Here is a 20,147-nt window from a genome sequence, read left to right as displayed (position 1 = left end):
CCTACAGTGTCATATTCAGTTTGTTCACAAAGAAACTCATCAATTTCCTGATTTTATTCTCTGAAGCAATCATACACATGGGTTGTTTTTTGAATGCTGAATAAATCTCATCCTTTGACAATCCAAAACTTCTAAGAGCCTGCACTTTTTGCTCCCACAAAGATTTACTCATAACCGCCATAGAATTTTTGGCTAGAACAAAAAGTAGATTATTGGGATTAAAACCCAATTTCATAACTTCTTCAACAATCTCACTTAAACCGATAATTCTTCATAAGCATCGATTTGGGTTGGACCAAGAACATTTTCAAAATTAAGGACATGGGTACACCATGGCTTGCCAACATTGATATATTGGGCTGTAGCACTATTTCCACATTACATTCAAGCACCCAGTAGCATGCCTTTATAGCCTTGAAGACATTCTCATCATTGCCAATAATCTGCTTCATGAACACAAGGAGCGACTTGGTTTTCGAGACTCCTTTCTAGAGAATATAAGGCTCGGTCGATAAAATCTTTGCAATTTCAAGTTCTGACAAGCGCAAAGATTTGAAAAACTCAAACTTTGGCTTAAAATCCTCATGTGCATTGAATAAATACAATGTTGGACGCTTCATGGTCAAATCTGATACTTGCTGACCTCTGAAACCATGAGTTCTAAAGAACTCAACCGCATTGTATGCATCACTTTCAGGCAAACGTGGGTCTTTGTTAGGCATTTTGCCAAGGCTAGTACTGGAAAACGCCAATGACTCAAACAACTCCAAGTTGGGCTTCAGGGTATTGTCTAAATCAACCAAAAGCAAGACTGGACGACTAGTAATTAAATTTCAGTTTCATACAAAATGCTTCGTCAATTCAAAGACATTGATAGCAAACAAACAAAACCATTCTTATTGTTCATGAAACTAGATGCCCAAAACATAGTAAAAATTAAACAGGGCTCTTGATCAAGATTTCTTTAGCTTCGAGATTTGTAGTGATCCCTCACAGATTTCAAGTAACAACTCATTCTGATGCTGAGAGAGAGAGAGAGAGAGAGAGAGAGAGAGAAAAGACTGTTTACATGGTAATTAGGGCGGTGGCAAACTTGTAATTAAAGCTTTTTAAAAAATTTACACGATATCTAGTTTTCATGATATAAAGTACTGTGTAATTCAAGCTATGGCAAACTTGTAATTAAAGCAAACATGACTTCAATTTTATTTTTTATTTTTTTAGATAAAACCATAATATATAGTCCTTCTAAAAAATAAAATAAAATGATATAGTGTTGTACATCATATTAAAACATTTGAAAACATTCTCATTAATAGTTTAAATAAGAAGAAATTATTAATGAGAATTAAACAAAAAATAATAAAATCATATAATGTTTTCAATTTTTTTTTTTTTATGAGAATGTTTTCTACATACTTTTTTTTTTTATACCAGCTGCATAACATTAAATAAACTAAGGAGAAAACAAAGTTTTAAGCTTTAGCAGACTAGTTTAGGATACAAAAAGACCAAGACAATTAGCAGCTACAGAGGCTATGTGAAGTACATTCGTCATGACTAGTTTAGGAACAAAAAGGACCAATATACACAAGCTTTGTTGCTTCAATTGCCAAAGGTCAGCAAGGAGAGCTTGATCTTGCCATGAGGGTTTGCTGTACAGGTTGCAGATTTGGACTAGCTTTTTATGGTTGCACAAAAAGTATTTTGCTAAAACCATGATCTTTTGGCTTTGAAAATTGCTTCCACCATTGCCTCCTGAGTCACCATATATATTGATTGTTTACCATTGTTTGCTGCACCTCTGAAGATAGTGACCCCTGCCATAGAAGTAGCTTCAAAAGCAAAGCCAAATCTCTTAGTTTTCCTATTTCTGCTAGCTGCCACTTTGATGAGAATCTGCCAGTTTTGGTGAGGAATTCTTTGCAAGGTCTGCTTCTCACTTGGTCTGGTGTTTTGCCTTTGACTGAAAGCTGTTTGATACCTGCACATGAGAGATTGAGAGATTAGAATAACTTCAATGGGATTAGGAGATAGACCCTAATGCAGAACCATATTCCTATGGTTCCAAATTGACCAAAGAATGGTGAAGATAGTCTGCAAGAAACACATTCTGCCCTGTTTCAGATTTGTACTTGACACAATACACTGACTGAGCCACTGATCCACTGAGGCTATTGCTCTTGCACAGTTACATTCCAAAAAAAAGATGAGAAGCAGACTCTTCTAAATCATTACACAGTACACATGTTCCTGCCACTGAGATACCTCTTTCCCTCAGCTTATCCAAAGTAGGCAAGCAATTATGCAGCAATTTCCAAATGAACATTAGAATCTTCAATGGTAATTTCACTTTCCAGAAAAAACTCCACATAGATGGTCTTAGGATTGAAGCATTTTCGATTAAAGTGTTTTGATCATGGTGAATAACTTTGTATGCTTGACTAACTTTGTATGCTCCAGATGTAGAGTATTTCCAAATCAATTTGTCACTATTGCCTTGGGATTTAGGAATAGGAATCTGGAGTATCTCCTTAGCTTTGGGGGGTGGGTAAATTTTCCTAATTAGATCACATCTCCATGACCTGGAATGAGCATCAATTAAGGGTCCGTTTGGATACAGCTAAAAACTGAAAACTGAAACTGAAAACTGAAAAATATTGTAGCAAAATAATTTTTAAATGTGTGAATAGTATCGTGGGACCCATTTTTAATGAAAAAGTTACTGAAAAGTGAAATTTGTGGGTCCGTGAATAGTGCACGGTGTGCACTGATTGGCTAAAAATGGTTTGACCAGTCAAACTTTGCGGCTACTGTTCATTGAATAGTAGCCGTAACATTAAATTTGTGGTACTGTTCATTTCAGCGTGGAGGTTTTCAGCGTTTTCTTGCTGCCACTGTAGCTGGGTCCCACGCCCTTCAAAAACGCAAACACAAAAGTTTTCAATAAATGCCCAATCCAAACATAACCTAAGTCTGCTACCGTGCAATTATGCAGACCATACTCCCTAAGGACATGGTTTAAGCATTGAATCCAATCTGGGTGGGAGAGTGGAATTTGGCTTCCATTTCCAATCAGCCAGCGTCCATGATGAAGGGAAGAACACTTAGTCTCAGTGATATTCCTCCATACCCAAGAGTGGTGGGCTTTAGGTTGGTATTCTCTTAAGGAGCAAGTAGGGAAGTATTTTTTTCTTAAAGGTCCTAGCCAGAAGTGAATTGGGGTTATCATGTAGTCTCCAATATTGCTTAGCTATCATTGCTTGGTTGAAAAAACTAAAGTTTTTGAACCCTAGACCACCCAATCTCTTAGGTTTGCACAGCTTACCCCAATTAACTAAATGAAGCTTCCTAGTACCAGGTTCATGTCCCCACCAAAAATATCTAACAATGGTATCCAATTTCTTGCACACAGAATCAGGAACTTTGAAGTATGAAAAAGTATAAAGGGATAGAGACTGTAGAACAGAAGAAATTAAGGTTGCTCTCCCGGCTTAAGACAAGAGTCTAGCCTTCCACCCCTTAAGCTTATTTTGGACTTTGTCAACTAAGTCCTGAAAGTCACAAACTCTCCTACCTTTAAGTTTAAAATCAATGCCAAGATACCTACTAGGTTGCTAGACAAGATTAACCTAAAGAGAATTAGCAATGGTAATTTGCTCATTTTGAGGAATGTTAGGAGAACAGTAAAAGTCAGACTTAGCAAAATTGATGCATTAACCCGAGATAGAACAATACCACATAATAATCCTTTTTAGATTAGTAAGGGATGACCTATCATTTTGGAAGAAGAAAAAAGAGTCATCTACAAAAAGAAGGTGAGTGAAAGAAACCCCCTGCCTTCCAATTGCAATGCCCTTAATTTGTTTCCTATTTTTAGCTTGGATTAAAGCAATGGAGAGTATATTGGCACAAAGAAGAAAGAGGTAGAGAGAAATGGGATCACCTTGTCTTATGCCCCTAGTTGGGTGAAATGAATGAGTTGGGCTGCCACTAACAAGTAAGGTGTATTTTACTGTGGTGCACATTCCATGATCCAATTGACCCAAGTGGGGTTGAACTTCATGGCTAACAAGACAGCTTGGAGGAAAGTCCAATTTACTCTATCATATGCTTTGCACATATCGATTTTCAAAGCCCCAAAACCTTTTTTCCTTCCTTTTTTCTTTTTCAAGGTATCAAATATCTCATGAGCAAGAAGAATGTTATCAGTGATACTTCTACCCTGAATAAAGGCATTCTGGAAAGGAGAGATCAGCTTATCCATGAGAGGTTTCAGCCTTTCCACTAAGATTTTAGATATGATCTTATAGGAGACATTGTAAAGGCTAATTGGCCGAAAATGAGAGACTTCCTCAAGATTGCTCACTTTGGGTATAAGGATGAGAAAAGTATGGTTTAGAGATTTAAGAAGGGAGCTAGAGTGGAAAAAAGCCTTGACAGACAGAAAGATGTCCTGCTTTACAATGTCTCAGTATTCCTGGAAGAAAAAAGCAGGAATTCCATCTGGTCCAGGGGCTTTAAGGGATCCCATATGAAAAACAACCTTTTCAATCTCATCATCTATAATAGGCATGTCAAGCATATGTTATTGGTGCTGATCAATTTGTGGAATGGGAAGGGATTGAAGTTCCTTAGTAATGTCATGAAGGGACCTTGACTCTATTTCTGTGAATTGAGTTTGAAAGTGATTAACCAAGGTGTTCTCAATTACCTCAAAATCCTCAGTAAAGGTCCCATCCTCAATCTTAAGGTGTATAATTTTGCTTCTTGCCCTCCTTTGCTTTACTATTGTTTGAAAAAAATTTGTATTTCTATCATCTTTAAGAATCCACTCATTTCTAGCTATTTGGGCCCACATAATCTCTTCCCTATTCATTAGCACCTCAATTTCTTCTCTAAGAATTCTCTCCTTTCTAACATCAGATATGGTTTGAATGTTATTTTGCATGTCCTGAAGGGTTTGTTGTTTTTCTTTCAGCTCTTTCTCAATTTTTCCAAAAACAGTTCTATTCCATTCAATGGCCCTTTTTCTAACACTGTCTAGCTTACGTTGAAGCTTAAAGGCCCTAGATCCTTGTGTCTGAGCTTCCCAAGCCTTTTGAATCATGTCCTTACAAGCATTGTGTGTTAACCACATCCTCTCAAATCTAAATGGCCTTCTTCTATAGGGCTGATGTATTTCAAAATCTAACAAAATAGACCCATGATCCGACCTTAAGATAGGATGGTTATACAAAGCATAATAAGGGTATTTGTTAACCCACTCCACAGAAGCAAAGGCTCTGTCCAATTTTTCCATTACAAAAGCCTCATCCTCCCTTTCATTCATCCATGTGAACCTTTGGCCTTTAGCCTTCAGTTCACATAACTCCAAATCATTTATAGTATTTAAAAAGGAATCTGCACCTACAATACTTCTAGTATTAAAGGAAAACTTATCTTCATGGCACAGGACTTGGTTAAAGTCCCCTATACAAAGCCAAATTGGTTTTGCTAGGGACTTCAATTGTTTTAGTTCAAGCCAAAAGTTTTCTCTTTTTGTTTGATTAGGTTGAACATAAATAAAAGATATAGAAAGAGGGGTACCTTTGTGGTCAAAGAGATCAACATGGATTAAGTGCTTGGAGCCATATTGGATGTTGAGCTTCACATTTTGGTACCAGCCAAGAAGTATACCACCACTCAGACCTTCCCTTGGAAATTCCCAACCATTACTAAACCCACATTTTTCCAAAATATCTCTGCCTTTTTTCTGAACCAACTTTGTCTCCATTAGAAATATTATGTCTGACTTGTGCTCCTAGGTCTTTTTTTGGCATTGTAGAACTATAGGGGGGTTGCCCAGCCCCCTATAATTCCAGTTGAGGATCCTCATGGCTGCTTGGGAAGCTATTGAAGGCCAGCTTCCTAGAGCCCTGAAACTGATTCAGCATGAAAGCCCGGGGTGCAATTTTCTAAGGATATTTCTGGAGTTGCTACAGCTTGCACCCGAAGAACCTCTTCATCAAACAAAGCACAACAAAGTCTCTGTTTTATATTTCTACCAAACTTCCCAATCTCTTTTCTGATTCTCTTCCTAGAGCTGATTCTGATGGTATCAATTTCAGTTGTTGAATCCCATGCTTCACTGCAACTTAGGAAAGTGTTCTGGGATTTTTTAAAAAACTAACTACAAAACCCAAACAATATCATTAGTTAGCAAACGTTTCAAACTAATTTCGTTTATAACAATTCGAGCTCAGTGGACTCGATTTAGGAAAAACTGAGATGGAGAAAACATGGAAATCGAGTTCAACGAACTCGGTTTCCATGTACAGAAATCGAGTTCAACGAACTCGGTTTCCATGTATAGAAACCGAGTTCAATGAACTCGATTTCCATGAAAAACGATCATGGAAAACGATCATGTACCCACAAGAAATTGATTTGCCAACAACAAGCTCTCTGAGCACGATCTGATAAGAAGACAATCTGATAAGGTCCATCTTCTGCAGACGCAGCCAAACATTAGATGGCACTAGACTTCGTTATCTGATCAAGCAAACCCAGTCCATCTTCTGCAGACGCAGCAAACCCAGTCCATCTTCTACAGACGCAGCCAAACCATGGCACTAGTTTTCCATCTTCCGATCTCCCGAGTCCAATGAAAATGAGTTCAATGAACTCGATTTCTGTACATGGAAACCGAGTTCGTTGAACTCGATTTCCATGTTTCCTCCACATCAGTTTTTCCTAAATCGAGTCTACTGAACTCGAATTGTTATAAACGAAATTAGTTTGAAATGTTTGCTAACTAATGATATTGTTTGGGTTTTGTAGTTAGTTTTTTAAAAAATCCAGTGTTCTGAGAAGAAGAAGGTAGAGAATTAGTGATGGATAGGGGTCCTGGTCCTAAGTTAAGAAGTTCAAATGGGCCTAATTCACCCACTGTGGCCTCAAAAGAATTGGGTTGACTTTTATGGGTTGGGCTTGCATGCAAGTGATGCTGAGGGGGTGTTATATCTTGACTCTATTCAACACTGATATGGGCCTCCCTAGCAAGTGGATCAATCAAACTTGGCCCATGACTTGAGCTCCCTAGTCCAAATCTAAATCTCCTGCGGTTGACCCTTTGAACCAAGGATTCTATGAAGGAGTCAAGAGACTCTGGAATGCAACCTTTGGCCCATCCTTGATCCTGTCTAACTTCTGGTCTGTCTTCATTCAATTTATCTAAATTAAACATTACAACAATGGTATCACTTTCAGTATCAGAGGCTTCAAACTGTGAATGACAGCTTTGACCATTTGTGATAAAAGGACCAGACCCTTCAATCTAGGTCCACTTAACATCACTTGGGAGAGAAAAGGCTATTGTCTACGCTCAAGTTTCTTTAGAGAGTCATGTTTTCTACATACTTAAAACTATAAAACATTTATACTTTTTTTTTTTTTTTTTCATTTTCATTGATTTTGGTCTTAAGTGACAAATGAAATGCTTAGGTAATATTGTGTATTTTTGTCTAAAAATATTTTTTTTTATAGACTTGAAATGTGATCATAAAAATTTGTAAGTAGAATCATATGATATCAAATTATTATTTGGGGTTTATTTATAATATAAATAGTTTATTTGTAATAAAAATTTATAGAATTATGAAGGGATAAAAATTTTAGTCATGGTTTTGTTATACATAAGAAGAGAATAAGTGAATTAAGTAGCTTGTGAACAAGCTTGAGTTGCTTTAGAAGAAAATAAACTAAGCTTGAACATATAATATTGTTTAGTAATAAATTCGAGTTCAGCTAGTGTTCAAAATAAAATTAAATGAACGAACTTGAAGTTTTAATATTGGCTTGTTTACAACCATGTTTAAGACCAAATTAATCATTTGGATGTCCCCAGCATTTTTGTTTTTAAAATAAAGAAATGTTGCCGACTTAACAGCTGAAGACCAAACTTAAAGCTAGCTATGAGGCAAGCGAAGGAAATCAAATGCTTCTGGAGCATGAGGTTGATAAACTTAATGACTGAGGTTTGAGTTTGCATAAACGTTGAAATTGAATTACTAAATGACATATTGTCTCCAATCTCTATAGCATTAGGTGAAGAACAAATTCGTAGGCAATACACATATAAAAAGGGACAACTTTGTTTGTAAAATATTAGAAGTCCATAATATTATATCAAGCACTATAATAAGAGCAACAGAGACCTAAAAGCAAAGGCGTGCATGTTAGCAAACGTTATTACATTAATTCATTCATGTAGGACACACAAGAAAACAAAGAGTACCACATAAATAAGCACAAAAATAAATACCACTAGACTTGCCTCTATCCCTTGCCAATATTAGAGCTACAACATCTGATAAATATTTTGTACTCCCACAAATATTTCTAGGATCTATTTGAATACCGCTTATTACTGAAAACTGAAAACATTGTAGCATAATAATTTTTAAGGCACAATCTTGTAAGCTTTCATCTTATCTATCCAAGTAATCATCGACTCCTTGGAGTTTCTAAACCCCAAGAATCCATGCTTCTTGCTCTTATTCATACTATCCACATAATCCCCTCCCTTCAGTATTACATCCGCAAACCACCAAACTCCAACTTCCTCTAACTTTGTAGGTTGCAACTGATTCTCTCTCACAATCTTGTCCCACACTGGACCTTTATCCTTCATCAACTCTACCAAGCTAACTTTCTCACCCTCCACAAACCCATCATTCTCAATCCCAAATTGCTCAGCCAACACCTTCCAAAGATGCTTCCACTTAAACACATCCCCATTGTTACAATTAAATGCTTCATTCCTCGCATTAGGATCTACCACAGCCCAAATTTGTTGCTCAGCAATAAGATTAGCATCCGAAACCACATAATAATACTCCCAAGCCTCTTTGCTTCCAGGGAATTTCAAAGTAAGCCCCTCGTGCTTACATATAGCCGCATACACACAAAGTGTGCCAATTATATTCATCAAACTATAGGGTGAAAACCCAAATATAGTATTAGGCCTATGAACTGACCAAGTCAAACCTTCTTTATTCTTAACTTCCTCAAACAAAATATCTTCCTGAGTGTAATAAAAATTGGACACATTCAAACGTGGCATGTCCTCCATAAAAGGTGGGCTCTGATTTTCAATTTTGCCAAAGGTTTCAAAGGGTCCTACATAGTGTTTGGTACCTGTTTGTAGACATATGTGTTTGAGATTTGGCGCATGAGGTATCACCGCACTTAGCACGTTACGGAACATGGTACCGTTGGTTTCACAGTTTTGGGACTCAGTGGGCTGATTAGCCCATGTGACATAGAAGATGTGTGTGACATCAGTGAGTTGGGAAAGTTTGGTTTGGGTTTCTTTTGGGTCAGAGACATCGCATTGGATGTACTCAACTGGGCGGTCTTTGTTCCAATTTGGGCGTGGACGACGTGCCACACCATAGACTTTCCAAGGCCCACCTGGGGTATCAGAGAGTGGCAAGATTTCAGCTAAGCTGTTGCCCACAATGCCAGTCACACCAATCACTAACCCTACACTTCGGTAGCTTCGTGGTGCTTCATAATCTTCCTCATATTTCTTCTGTAAAATTCATAGAGAAAGAGTTAGCATATGTGTTGGTGTAAAAGATTCATAATAGCGCAAAGTCTTGGTGTATATAGAAAGAGTGAGGGAGTTTATACCTTTGCAGCGCCAACAGATCTAGCCCACCACCAGCTCATTCTGAAATTACTGTAAGTAAGAGGGTTGTAGATGTAAGCTTAACTATTTATTTAGCCAAAGAAAAATAAATATTCTAATCTGATTTGTGTACTGGCTATCTGCTTCAACTTATATAGAACATAAAAGAAAATTCCAGAATCAGAAAAAAGACAGTCAACATAAATGACATGAGCCATGACATACTGTACTGGGCCTAACCTGACTGCATAGAAGACTAGTACGTAGAAGTGAATGGATGAACTTGGAACATGTTAAAGTCAAATTTGGACAAGATTTCCTTTCATGTCCATTTGGATTGAACTTATTATTACTGAAACTAAAAACTGAAAACACTGTAGCAAATAATTTTTAAATGTATAAATAGTATCGTGGACCTATTTTTAATATTTTTTAATATATGAACAGTACTGCTACAGTAATAAACAGTGACAAAACAGTGCATAAACAATAAATATTGTCTCTGAACAGTAAAATCTGTCTCTCCTTAACGCGTGAAAGCGAAAAAAAAAAAAAAAAAAAAAAAAAGGAAAAACGTGGACACAGGATACAGCAAACGCTGAATCCAAACCCATGCAAAATGGGGATTGGGATCAAAATGTGGACATATTCTGGACAATATGCGACACGGAAGCAGCCAGGCAAGTGTCCATATTGCTTTTGGTTTGCACAACCTTGTTGAAAAATGAAAACCTTTGCGATGTTGCTTCAAGTGATTTAGAGTCCGTTTGAATACAACTTATTTTTGCTGAAACTAAAAATATAGTAGCAAAATAAATTTTTTAATGTGTGAAAAATTACTATTCATGCGTTTGGCACCGTTCATAAGCTTAAAATCACTGTTCATGAATAATGAACAGTGACAGATGTGCGTCCAAGAGAAAAAAAAAAAACGTAGAAAACGCATACACCATTTCATCTGTATCCAAACCACACCTTAGTATCAAGTTTGAAATGTAGAAATATAAGAACTTATTAGTTTAGTAGTATGTAAAAAAGGTAATATATGTATAAACAGCTCTTTTCTTTTCTAATTAATTAGGCAAATACATTTTACCGAACATATCATACATTTCATTAAAAATTCATATTGTAAGGGTCAGCTATTGTACACACCCACAAAAGTACACAACAAAAACACAATGACAAAAAGGATTAAAAGAACATTCCATTACCAACAAGATGAGCGTATCTAACATTTGTTCACATTTCCTTCCTTTTAGGGCAAGGCCAGCTTAGCTTAGGTAACTTAGGCCTGGCCTAGGGCCCCTACCAGAGAAAGCTCCCAAATGTTTTTTTTTTTTTGGGGGGGGGGGGGTGACTGGATTTCAATCGGTTTGGTTCAGTCAGCTTTTGGTTGCTTCCAATTTCTTAGAAACCAAACAGATCAAAGAAAAAAAAAACTATTTCCCTTTGCTTTCCCACATTTTCTCAGCACTCAAACACTAAGCAAACACACACACACACAAAAAAAAAAAAAAAAAAAAAAAAAAAAAAAAAAAAAAAAAAATCAAAATCATGTATATATTCAGAGAACATACAAAATAAGAAGAAAAAAAAATCTATTTCCCTTTGTTTACGTTTTTTCTTGAGTTTACTGGTGGGAACACGCGTGGCTTGCCACTACAATACCAGGAACTTTCTCAAAACAACTTGTACATAATAATATTTAATTTTTTGCGGTTCGGTTTCAGTCGGGTTAGTGTCTGTGTGGGACACCGAAACCCAAACTGAAATTTTGGATATGGTTCAGGCCTGTTTCGGTCAGTGTCTCCGGTTTTTCTGCCCTACGCCTTACACATTTCAACCTCAATATACCATATCATCATATAACATATTAAAAAACAGACACAACTACAACCAATTAATTCTAATATTTCCATAAAAAAAATTATTATTCTAATATTCATCTAAAAAAACTAACCAATTGAGAATTTATTGAGAAGATATTAGACGTAGTAAGATATATTAAGTTTTAAATAAAACGTTAATGTGATAATTTTTTATCAAATGGTGTAAAAAAATTAAGAAGTTAACGTTGCACAATTACGGAAATCTCACAAAGGAACAAGAAGTCAAGAACAACTGTTTACTTTTCTTAAAAGGACAATGCAACTCTCAGGGAGTAGATTTTTTATAAAAAATACTTAGTATATATATAACATATTACTTTTAGTAATTTGTTTCAATAAAATATTTTTAAATGTTATAAAAGAAATTAGGGCATCTCTGGCAAATTTATCAATTTTTATACTGTCTGGAGAAATGAATGGTAATTTTTATCTATATTTATCCATTTTTTAAATATACTTTCTAACATATTCTTTATCTTATTTAAATATTATTTTTTTATTTATTATTTATTTTTTTTAATAACTTCACATCTTTAATAATTTTTTTATTCAACACTTAATTATTATAATTAAAAAAAAATGAAAAATAAACAGTAACCCATCACTTGACGAGCTCCTGTTCATGAGAAAAAATATTTTTGGTATAAAAAATTAATTGGAGTCGCTTTTTTTTTTTTTTATCTAATAGAGAATATTTTGCTTTTTGCATATACGAGATGCTCTCAGACAACATCAAAACTTAAGCCCAAACGCTAACCCCAAGACAAACACACGCAAGACCCCAAAAAAAACAAAAAAAAAAAATCAAAGCCAATTCTAACTAGCAAATAGATCTAACTAGCATATGAGAACACCCAAGTTACAGCAAGACATACATTAAAAAAAAAAAAAAAAAAAAAAAAAAAAAAAAGAAAAGAAAGAGGAGATTTCTAAGCAAGCAAGACACTAAAATAAAATAAAATAAAATAAAAACCTAACTTACGGGCTACGGCAACAGAAGACCTCAAACTTAGGAATAGTTGGGCTGCGGCAGAACAGCAGACAGCAGTGTAGCAAAAGCAGACCACCACCACCACACCTGATGCCACCACCAGTCCACAGCAGCACCGCCCAAACTTTGTAATTATATCTAATCTCTCTTTATTTTTTTGGATGAGAATATTTGATGAATTTCTAGTGATTGTTGATTAACTTAGATTTGATCATACGTGTTGCGACGACAATTTAAAGAGAGGCAGAGATGAAAGAGCTTCGCACTCCACATCCGAAAATAGAAAAGAGAAAGAGAGAGTCTGGTGACTAATATCTCTCTCTCTCTTAAATAATAGTGGTGAGTTAAGAGTCCTGTCTGACTAACAGTGTAACACCTCACCCATGGACCATGGCCACGTGCTGTGCATCTGATTGTGTCTTTTAACGAGTTAAAGAGATTTTTTTTTTTTTTTTTTAATAATGAAAGAGATTATTCATAACTTTAAAAATTATTGGTTAATTGTTAAGTGCATGTGTGTATAGTGCTTGTCTATTGTATATAACTAGTCGCTAATCCGTGCGATGCACGGGAAAATTAATAACTAAGTTCTAAAATAGTGTTATTTATTTATTTTTAATAATGTTAAATAATACATGAGTATTTATAAAAGTTCAAATCTCTTAAAACACTATACCAATATGGGAAATTCAATTGCTTTGTTCTAACCAAGTACAAAGTTAAAAACAACATCTAACTTTGTATAACTTATTTGTACCTTTAGTTAACAACCTCAAACTACTGGTAGGCATCCTACATCTATTATCAATTGCAGCCTTTCTTTCATGAACTTTAAGGTCTCTATCATTTTTTTTAACATAATCCCTTCTATTATTCAGTCTGTTTGCAAAATCCTGGTAATCCTAGTTGTTTATTCCTTGTTCTTGTTATCATCAATGTTGCTTAAAAAATCACATTTAGGAGTATCATTTGTAAAGTCATATATGGTGCAATTAGTAAACAGTAGAAAGGAAGCACAACATGCAAACACAAGAATGCTTAACATATCTTTATATAAACTACATCCATTTAAATAAATAAATAAATAACATATTAAAAGAAAATCATTAAGGACCTTGAACTTGGTGAACTAAGGTTATAATGTTATTACATAATGTTATTCATTAGCCCTGTCTCAGTCTTGTGTGCACTACAAGCATCTAATTGTTCATTAGTAGAAACTCCATCTCATGTAGATCAGGCATTATAAAAGTATACATCCTCAGTCTTGTGCCCTTTGAAAGGTAAGAGAAATACAAAAGAAACTCACCAATGCAACCCTTTTCACCTTAACTATCAAAAGAATAAAAGTTAGACAACCTTAAGCTAAACTCTCTCAATCAAAAAAGGGGAAACATCGATGTGATATTCCTTTTTGTTAAAAGGAGAATAAACAGAATAAATATTCCAAAGTAAAAATTAACCTGAAAGATTCCATGCCGTTGATGAGTAGTATAATTAGTCCAGTTCATCACCAATCAAAATGAAAAGCCATCTTTCTCCTTAAAATTCATAAGCTGCAATAAAGGAGTTGTTATACATTCTCTAAATCCTGTATATTATAATCTATTGTAAATTGGAAAGAGATATGTTCTCCTAGAGATTCAAGATACGATGAGAGGGAAAACTATTATCAAATTTGATGGAAATGAAAAAGAATATCATAACATTCTTAGGTAAAACTAAAACATACAGTTTTTTTGATAGAAATTTCATGGTGTGAAATTTCATCAACAAATTCAGAACTATTGATTCAAAACCTAACGATTATCATTCATGTTGACTTCTAAAAGTTCTACAAAATGACAATGTTACAATAGCAAAAAAAGAAGCAATGTCAATAAAAAAATGTTCAAGCTTAAAGAAAAATTAAAATTGAAGTCATATGGACTTACCCCTCCATGTGCAAGAGCAATGGCCATGATAGTTGCAGTTGACCACATATATGAGACAAATAAATTTTTATTAAGCAATACCCATCAAGGTTTGCAGCAAATTGAAGAAATTTCGTTCAACATAAAGCAAGAACCATCCAAAATTACAATGAAAGAAGTCCTCAACTCAGAGATAAATAGCAATACAGAAACCCCACTTACTTTGCCTTAAAATAATCTTTCATTAAGACCAAGCCATATGTAACTGATAGTAACACCAAAGGCCAACTAAACATAAAATATACGAAACAAATGAGGCTTCCTTGTTCATGAAAATTGTTCTGTAAGGCTTCCAATTCAAACAAACATTTGGCAATAAAGAACAATACTTTTTACCAGCCAAATTACTTTTGACTACCTAATTGAAATATGTGAATAAAATACACAGAGAAAATAAATGAAACACATTTATTTTGCTTTCTAATGATTTACAATCAAAAAAATAAAATTGTTGGAAGCAAGCCTTGAATTGTTTATCAAATCCATTATTTCACTATGTTCGAAGTAAAGACATATATAGTCTCTAAAACATAAAATAGCTCAAATTACGACAAATCCATTATTTTTTTCTCTATTTTTTTTTTCTTTTTTGGTTCTAAATTGATGAATCAGAGAGAATATGGTATTATTTGAGTCCAATAAAAGAAAGACCTATCTGAGTCCAACAATAGAAAGATACTTTGGTTTGCAAAGCTTGAATTTAGGACCTACCCCAATCCAACCCCACCGTTTTGTCACTTGAATGAACCAAGAAGCAAAGGCTATAAAGATATTAACTTACCTCTCGGCACAGAGGGCATTTTCCTTTAGGCTCTGCTGACTTTAACTTATCAACAATTGACACTGATGCAGATGAGCAAGCACACATGTAGCAAAATATATGGCCACAAGTGAGGGAATATGGATCAAAGACTGTGTCCTGTTAGGGGAAAAAAATCAAATAAAACCAATTAATGAAGGGCCTCACTGAATAATGACAGAGCACTGTCCCTCCATAAAACTAATAATCATGGATGTTTTACACTGACCAAATATGATTCTTTAAAACTATATGATAGGAGAGAACTGAATCCAGACACAGTGTGTTGGAGCCTGAATATCTAAAACCCAACCATATTATTGCATTGAGGCCAGAAGGGAAATTTATGATAAAGCACAAGAGTTAATATTAGGAAGCAGATAGGGCCTAAGCTATTTCATGATCAAATTTGTGTTTTAAAAAGGGATCTTAATAAGGCTTTTAGTATTGGTAGTGAATGTTTTGTATTAGAATCAAATAAATCTTATCATAAAACATAAAACTAAAATTGACCCTAGTATGTTATCAATCCAATGAATCAAACCCATATAAGCCATTCAGACAATCAAATCCAACACAGTGGTTACTTTCATACTTTAAAAATAATCACTTTTCCACTAAGTAACCCCTGAACATATAACTGAAATTAATAAAACCCACTATGGGCTCCAAACCCATCAATCTAAGCTAATCATTCAAAAGAAACACTCCCAAACGAAACCCTAAATCATATTTAACAACCCAAATTATAGAACAAAATAATAAATAAATAAATAAATAAGTCTCAAAATCAAAAACTTTCTGCCATTAAAGGAGTGTGAGGCTAGCGCCCGTGGACTATAGTTTAGGGGTTTGAGAATTGAGAGAGGTAGAGAGAATGGAAGAGACAAAGAACCAAAAATGAAACCCTAAATTATAGAACAAAATAAAAAACTTACCGGTAATGTTTGCAGAGAGAATCTGGTCTGATGGTAAAGTCTCAAGATGTCGTCAGTGCTCAAAGGTGGAGATCAGTGATGCCTTCTTTCTATTTCGGACTTGACAGTGTGGGTATGGCTTCTTGGCAAGATTGATTTTCAGTGTTGGGTTTTGGGGAAGAAGAGGGTAGAGAAATAGAGAAGAGATAGGAACGGCAGGGGTCTGTGTTTTGAGGAAGAAGAAGGCTGGTTTTGTATTTATCGGGTTTTGGAAAAGATTTTTTTGTGTTTTTTTTTTTTTTTTTTGGTTCCATAAAAGATTTTTTTTTTTATTTATGTTTTTTTTTAAATATTGTGTTGACGTGGAAAATTGTGGGAGTTTCAAAAGCTTCGGTTTTATATATATATAGATGATTTATAGATTATTAACTATATAATGATTTCAGAGATTTTTTAAAAAAAAGAGTTTCATTTTCATCAATAATTGCATTATAATATCTTAAAAAATAATAATTTTGTGTATTTATTTTTACTCTGGCTTAATCCTACGTTTGGATCCGGATGAAATAGCATTTTGTGTTTTGCTCTTTTTTTTTTTTTTTTTTGGCCATGTTTTTTTGACTTTCTGTCCGTGTACAATGCACATTAGTGTACTATTCAACAACTTTTTCAATAACTTTTCAGCATCTTTTTAGCAACTTTACTTTTAATGGGTCTTACGATATTATTCACACATTTAAAAATTATTTTATTACTGTGTTTTCACTTGTATAAAAAAAAAAAACACTTATTTGGAGTTTTATAAATTTTTGGCGTAAATGCTCTTTTCGTCCCTACATTTTGGGGTCATTTCTATTTTGGTCCCTACATTTCTATTTTACCACTTTTAGTCCTTAATCCAATTAACACTTGTTATTTTAGTCCTTTCCGTCACTCAACTAACAGAAAAAGCTGACGTGGCAAACGGAGTGCACTGTTGACACAGTAAATGCTGACGTGGCAAATAAAATAATAATAAAAAAATTATTTATTATTTAATAAATGTCACGTCAGCATAAAATAATAATAAATGTCATCCATGTCAGTTTAGAATTTTAAATTTTAAGTGATCAATTTAAAAAAAAAAACAAAATTAAAAATAAAAATCACATGAATTTGGATCTAACATCTTCTTCATCAAGAACACAGAAGAGCACAACCTAGAAAAAATCATACAAACCCAGAATATCAAACACAAAGAACACAAGAAAATCAAACTCAGAAAAATCATAAATGAATATTGTACAAAAAAAAAAAAAAAACCAAACTGACTGTAAGACCAAATGTACAAAATTAACTGACTACCCAAATTAAGAAACTTCACAAAAAATGAAAAAACCCAGCAATCCTTAACCATTTGAAATTACATTAAAACACACACACACAAAAACTCAAACTACAAACAGAATATACAAAGTTTAGGATTATTGTAAAAAAATTTCAAAATTTTGAAAAAAAAAAAAAGGCATAAATGCACTTTTAGTCCCTATATTTTGACGTTTTTCCATTTTAGTCCCTACATTTTATTTTTTTCCACTTTTAGTCCCTAAAACCAATTTACGCTTTTCGTTTTAGTCCTTGAAGCACTATTCCGTCACCAAACTAACGGGGAAACTGGACGTGGCTGACGTGAGTATTAAGATATTATTAAAAAAATTATTTGACATTTTTTAAATGCCAAAATTAAAAAAAAAAATTTAATTACTCAATTTTCTTTTCATTATTTGTGTTCTTCCCGTTCTTCCCTATAATCAATCTCCAACAAAAACAAACCCTAAACCCAGATCCTAACCAAACCCCAAACCCATATCCCAGTAAAGCAAACCTTAGCCTTCAAACCCATAAATTTTCTTGGCAAACAAACACAAAAAAAAAAACCCACTGGAAAAAAAAAAAAAAAAAAAAAAAAAAAAAAAAAAAAAAAAAAAAAAAAAAAAACCCAAATCACCACCATCAAATCAAAGAACATGAAGATCAAACCCAAGCAAAAGAATAGAAACCCAGCAACCAAATGGCAAAAAATAATAATAAGTTTGGTGGACGACATTTTTACACCATCCAAGATATTTTTTTATCGATCTGAAAATTTCAAAATTTTTAAAAATATCTCAAACGCACAGAGAGAGACTGAGAAACTCTGTGAGCGAGTGTGAGTGAGAGATGGAGAGACACACCAGTGAGATATTGCTATTTTATTTTGTGGAGAGTGTGAGACCACATATTAGTCAAGCTCCTCTGTAGTCTGTACTAACTTGTTTGAACAAATTATAAATTATTGCTACTCCACAAGTGTTTCATTTCTCTGTACAAGTTTCATCAACAAAACAGAACAAGAAAAAGAAGATAATTGATGGCTCTGATACACGACACAAAGACAATCAACGGATCACGATGAGGCTCACAAAAAAAAAAAATCCAAACCCAGATTTTGCTCACCGCCTTCTCCACCGTCAAGCGCACTCAGAACTTCACCGCCAAAGCCGCCGCTCAACGCCTCGCTCAGGTCATGGCCTCTCCACTTCCCGTTTTCGGCGCTCGCTCTCACCAGGTACCAACCGATCACAGCATCTCTCTAACCCAGATCAAGCCGATCTCAGCCTCTTTCTATCTCAAACCCATCGCACCCGATCTCAGCCTCTTTGATTATGGTTTGGTTTGGGAGTGGATGAGTTGGGTGCTTTGCTGGGTTTCTATTCTTTGGATGGTTTGGTCTGGGAGTGGTTTTGTTGATGAGGTAGTGGATGATTTTGATTCGGTGGTGGTGCTTTGCTGGTTGCTGGGTTTCTATTCTTTTGCTTGGGTATGATCTTCATGTTCTTTGATTCGATGGTGGTGATTTGGGGTTTTTTTTTTCCAGCGGGTTTTTTTTGTGTTTGTTTGCAAAGAAAATTTATGGGTTTGAAGGCTAAGGTTTGCTTTACTGGGATATGGGTTTGGGGTTTGTATTTTGCTGGAGATTGATTATAGGGAAGAACACGGGAAGAACACAAATAATGAAAAGAAAATTGAGTAATTAAATTTTTTTTTAAAATTTTGGCATTTAAAAAATGTCAAATAATTTTTTTAATAATATTTTAATACTCACGTCAGCCACGTCCAGTTTTCCCGTTAGTTTGGTGACGGAATAGTGCTTCAAGGACTAAAACGGAAAGCGTAAATTGGTTTTAGGGACTAAAAGTGGAAAAAATAAAATGTAGGGACTAAAATGAAAAAACGTCAAAATATAAGGACTAAAAGTGCATTTACGCCAAAAAAAAACCCAGTAAGGCTCAAATTCCAAACCTCGTATTCAAGATCGGATCTTTTCTCGTCCACCGTAATGACTTGCATTGTCGATACCAGACTCACCTCGTCTTTTTCTAGTCTGGGTCGGTCCTCAACAAAATTTTCAACTCCATCGCTCTCTTTGTCGGACACGAACCCATTAGGCTGAAAGGTCTCGAGCTCTTCACCAGGTTCAAATACTACCAAATCGGAGCCTCCACAGTACTCTTCTTCTTTTTCGTCGAATCCAGCGACCAAGCTGCCAAGGCGGTCCGGGAAGGCTCGACGGGCTTTGTCGAGAACAGGAAGCGGAAGCTTGAGCTTGCCTTTGAGCATGGTGGTGATAGTAGGTGAGTTGGGAGTGAGTCAAGGGAGGTGAATCAAGCGAGTTGAGTTGGTGGGTGTGTGATAATAATCCATTGAAGTTGGGAAGAAAAGAAGGGTGTGTTGGTTTTTCTTGCCTAATCCAATCCTAAAAAAATGTGGATTGATTTTGTTTTGTACAATATTCATTTATGATTTTTCTAGTTTGATTTTCTTGTGTTCTTTGTGTTTGATATTCTGGGTTTGTATGATTTTTTCTGGGTTGTGCTCAT

At 34.8% G+C, this 20,147-nt stretch overlaps 2 protein-coding genes and 1 long non-coding RNA gene across 5 annotated transcripts; all 3 read right to left on the bottom strand.

The window, feature by feature from the left end:
* Positions 1-1,354: 1,354 nt before the first annotated feature.
* On the bottom strand, positions 1,355-6,674 carry LOC126709520 (uncharacterized). 2 transcript variants are annotated; one of them, XR_007649413.1, is made up of 3 exons: positions 6,415-6,674; positions 5,590-6,172; positions 1,355-1,984 (listed from the first exon to the last, which is right to left on the bottom strand). XR_007649413.1 is itself a non-coding variant. In XM_050409799.1 (2 exons), the coding sequence occupies exons 1-2, from the start codon at positions 5,774-5,776 to the stop codon at positions 1,764-1,766; spliced, it is 408 nt and encodes a 135-aa protein (XP_050265756.1). In that variant the 5' UTR covers positions 5,777-6,306; the 3' UTR covers positions 1,355-1,763. The 2 variants fall into 2 exon arrangements, 1 of the variants encoding a protein (XP_050265756.1); XM_050409799.1 differs by lacking the exon at positions 6,415-6,674 and having other exon boundaries at positions 5,590-6,306.
* A 1,521-nt stretch (positions 6,675-8,195) lies between these two features.
* Positions 8,196-12,865, bottom strand: LOC126709497 (3-oxo-Delta(4,5)-steroid 5-beta-reductase-like). Of its 2 annotated transcripts, none has more exons than XM_050409755.1 (3): positions 12,551-12,865; positions 9,679-9,727; positions 8,196-9,577 (listed from the first exon to the last, which is right to left on the bottom strand). In XM_050409755.1, exons 2-3 carry the CDS (start codon positions 9,715-9,717, stop codon positions 8,444-8,446), a joined length of 1,173 nt encoding a protein of 390 aa, XP_050265712.1. In that variant the 5' UTR covers positions 9,718-9,727; positions 12,551-12,865; the 3' UTR covers positions 8,196-8,443. The 2 variants fall into 2 exon arrangements, with proteins under 2 accessions (XP_050265712.1, XP_050265722.1); XM_050409765.1 differs by lacking the exon at positions 12,551-12,865 and adding an exon at positions 9,917-10,004.
* A 719-nt stretch (positions 12,866-13,584) lies between these two features.
* LOC126709535 (uncharacterized) lies at positions 13,585-16,468 on the bottom strand. Its single transcript, XR_007649420.1, has 4 exons — positions 16,270-16,468; positions 15,314-15,451; positions 14,023-14,115; positions 13,585-13,891 (listed from the first exon to the last, which is right to left on the bottom strand). It is a non-coding gene; the product is annotated as an uncharacterized LOC126709535 (long non-coding RNA).
* Positions 16,469-20,147: the final 3,679 nt, after the last annotated feature.

This window comes from Quercus robur, chromosome 2 (assembly GCF_932294415.1).
Source record: "Quercus robur chromosome 2, dhQueRobu3.1, whole genome shotgun sequence".
In the NCBI taxonomy this organism is placed as follows: Eukaryota; Viridiplantae; Streptophyta; class Magnoliopsida; order Fagales; family Fagaceae; genus Quercus; species Quercus robur.
This window is presented reverse-complemented; position numbering and strand designations above follow the sequence as displayed.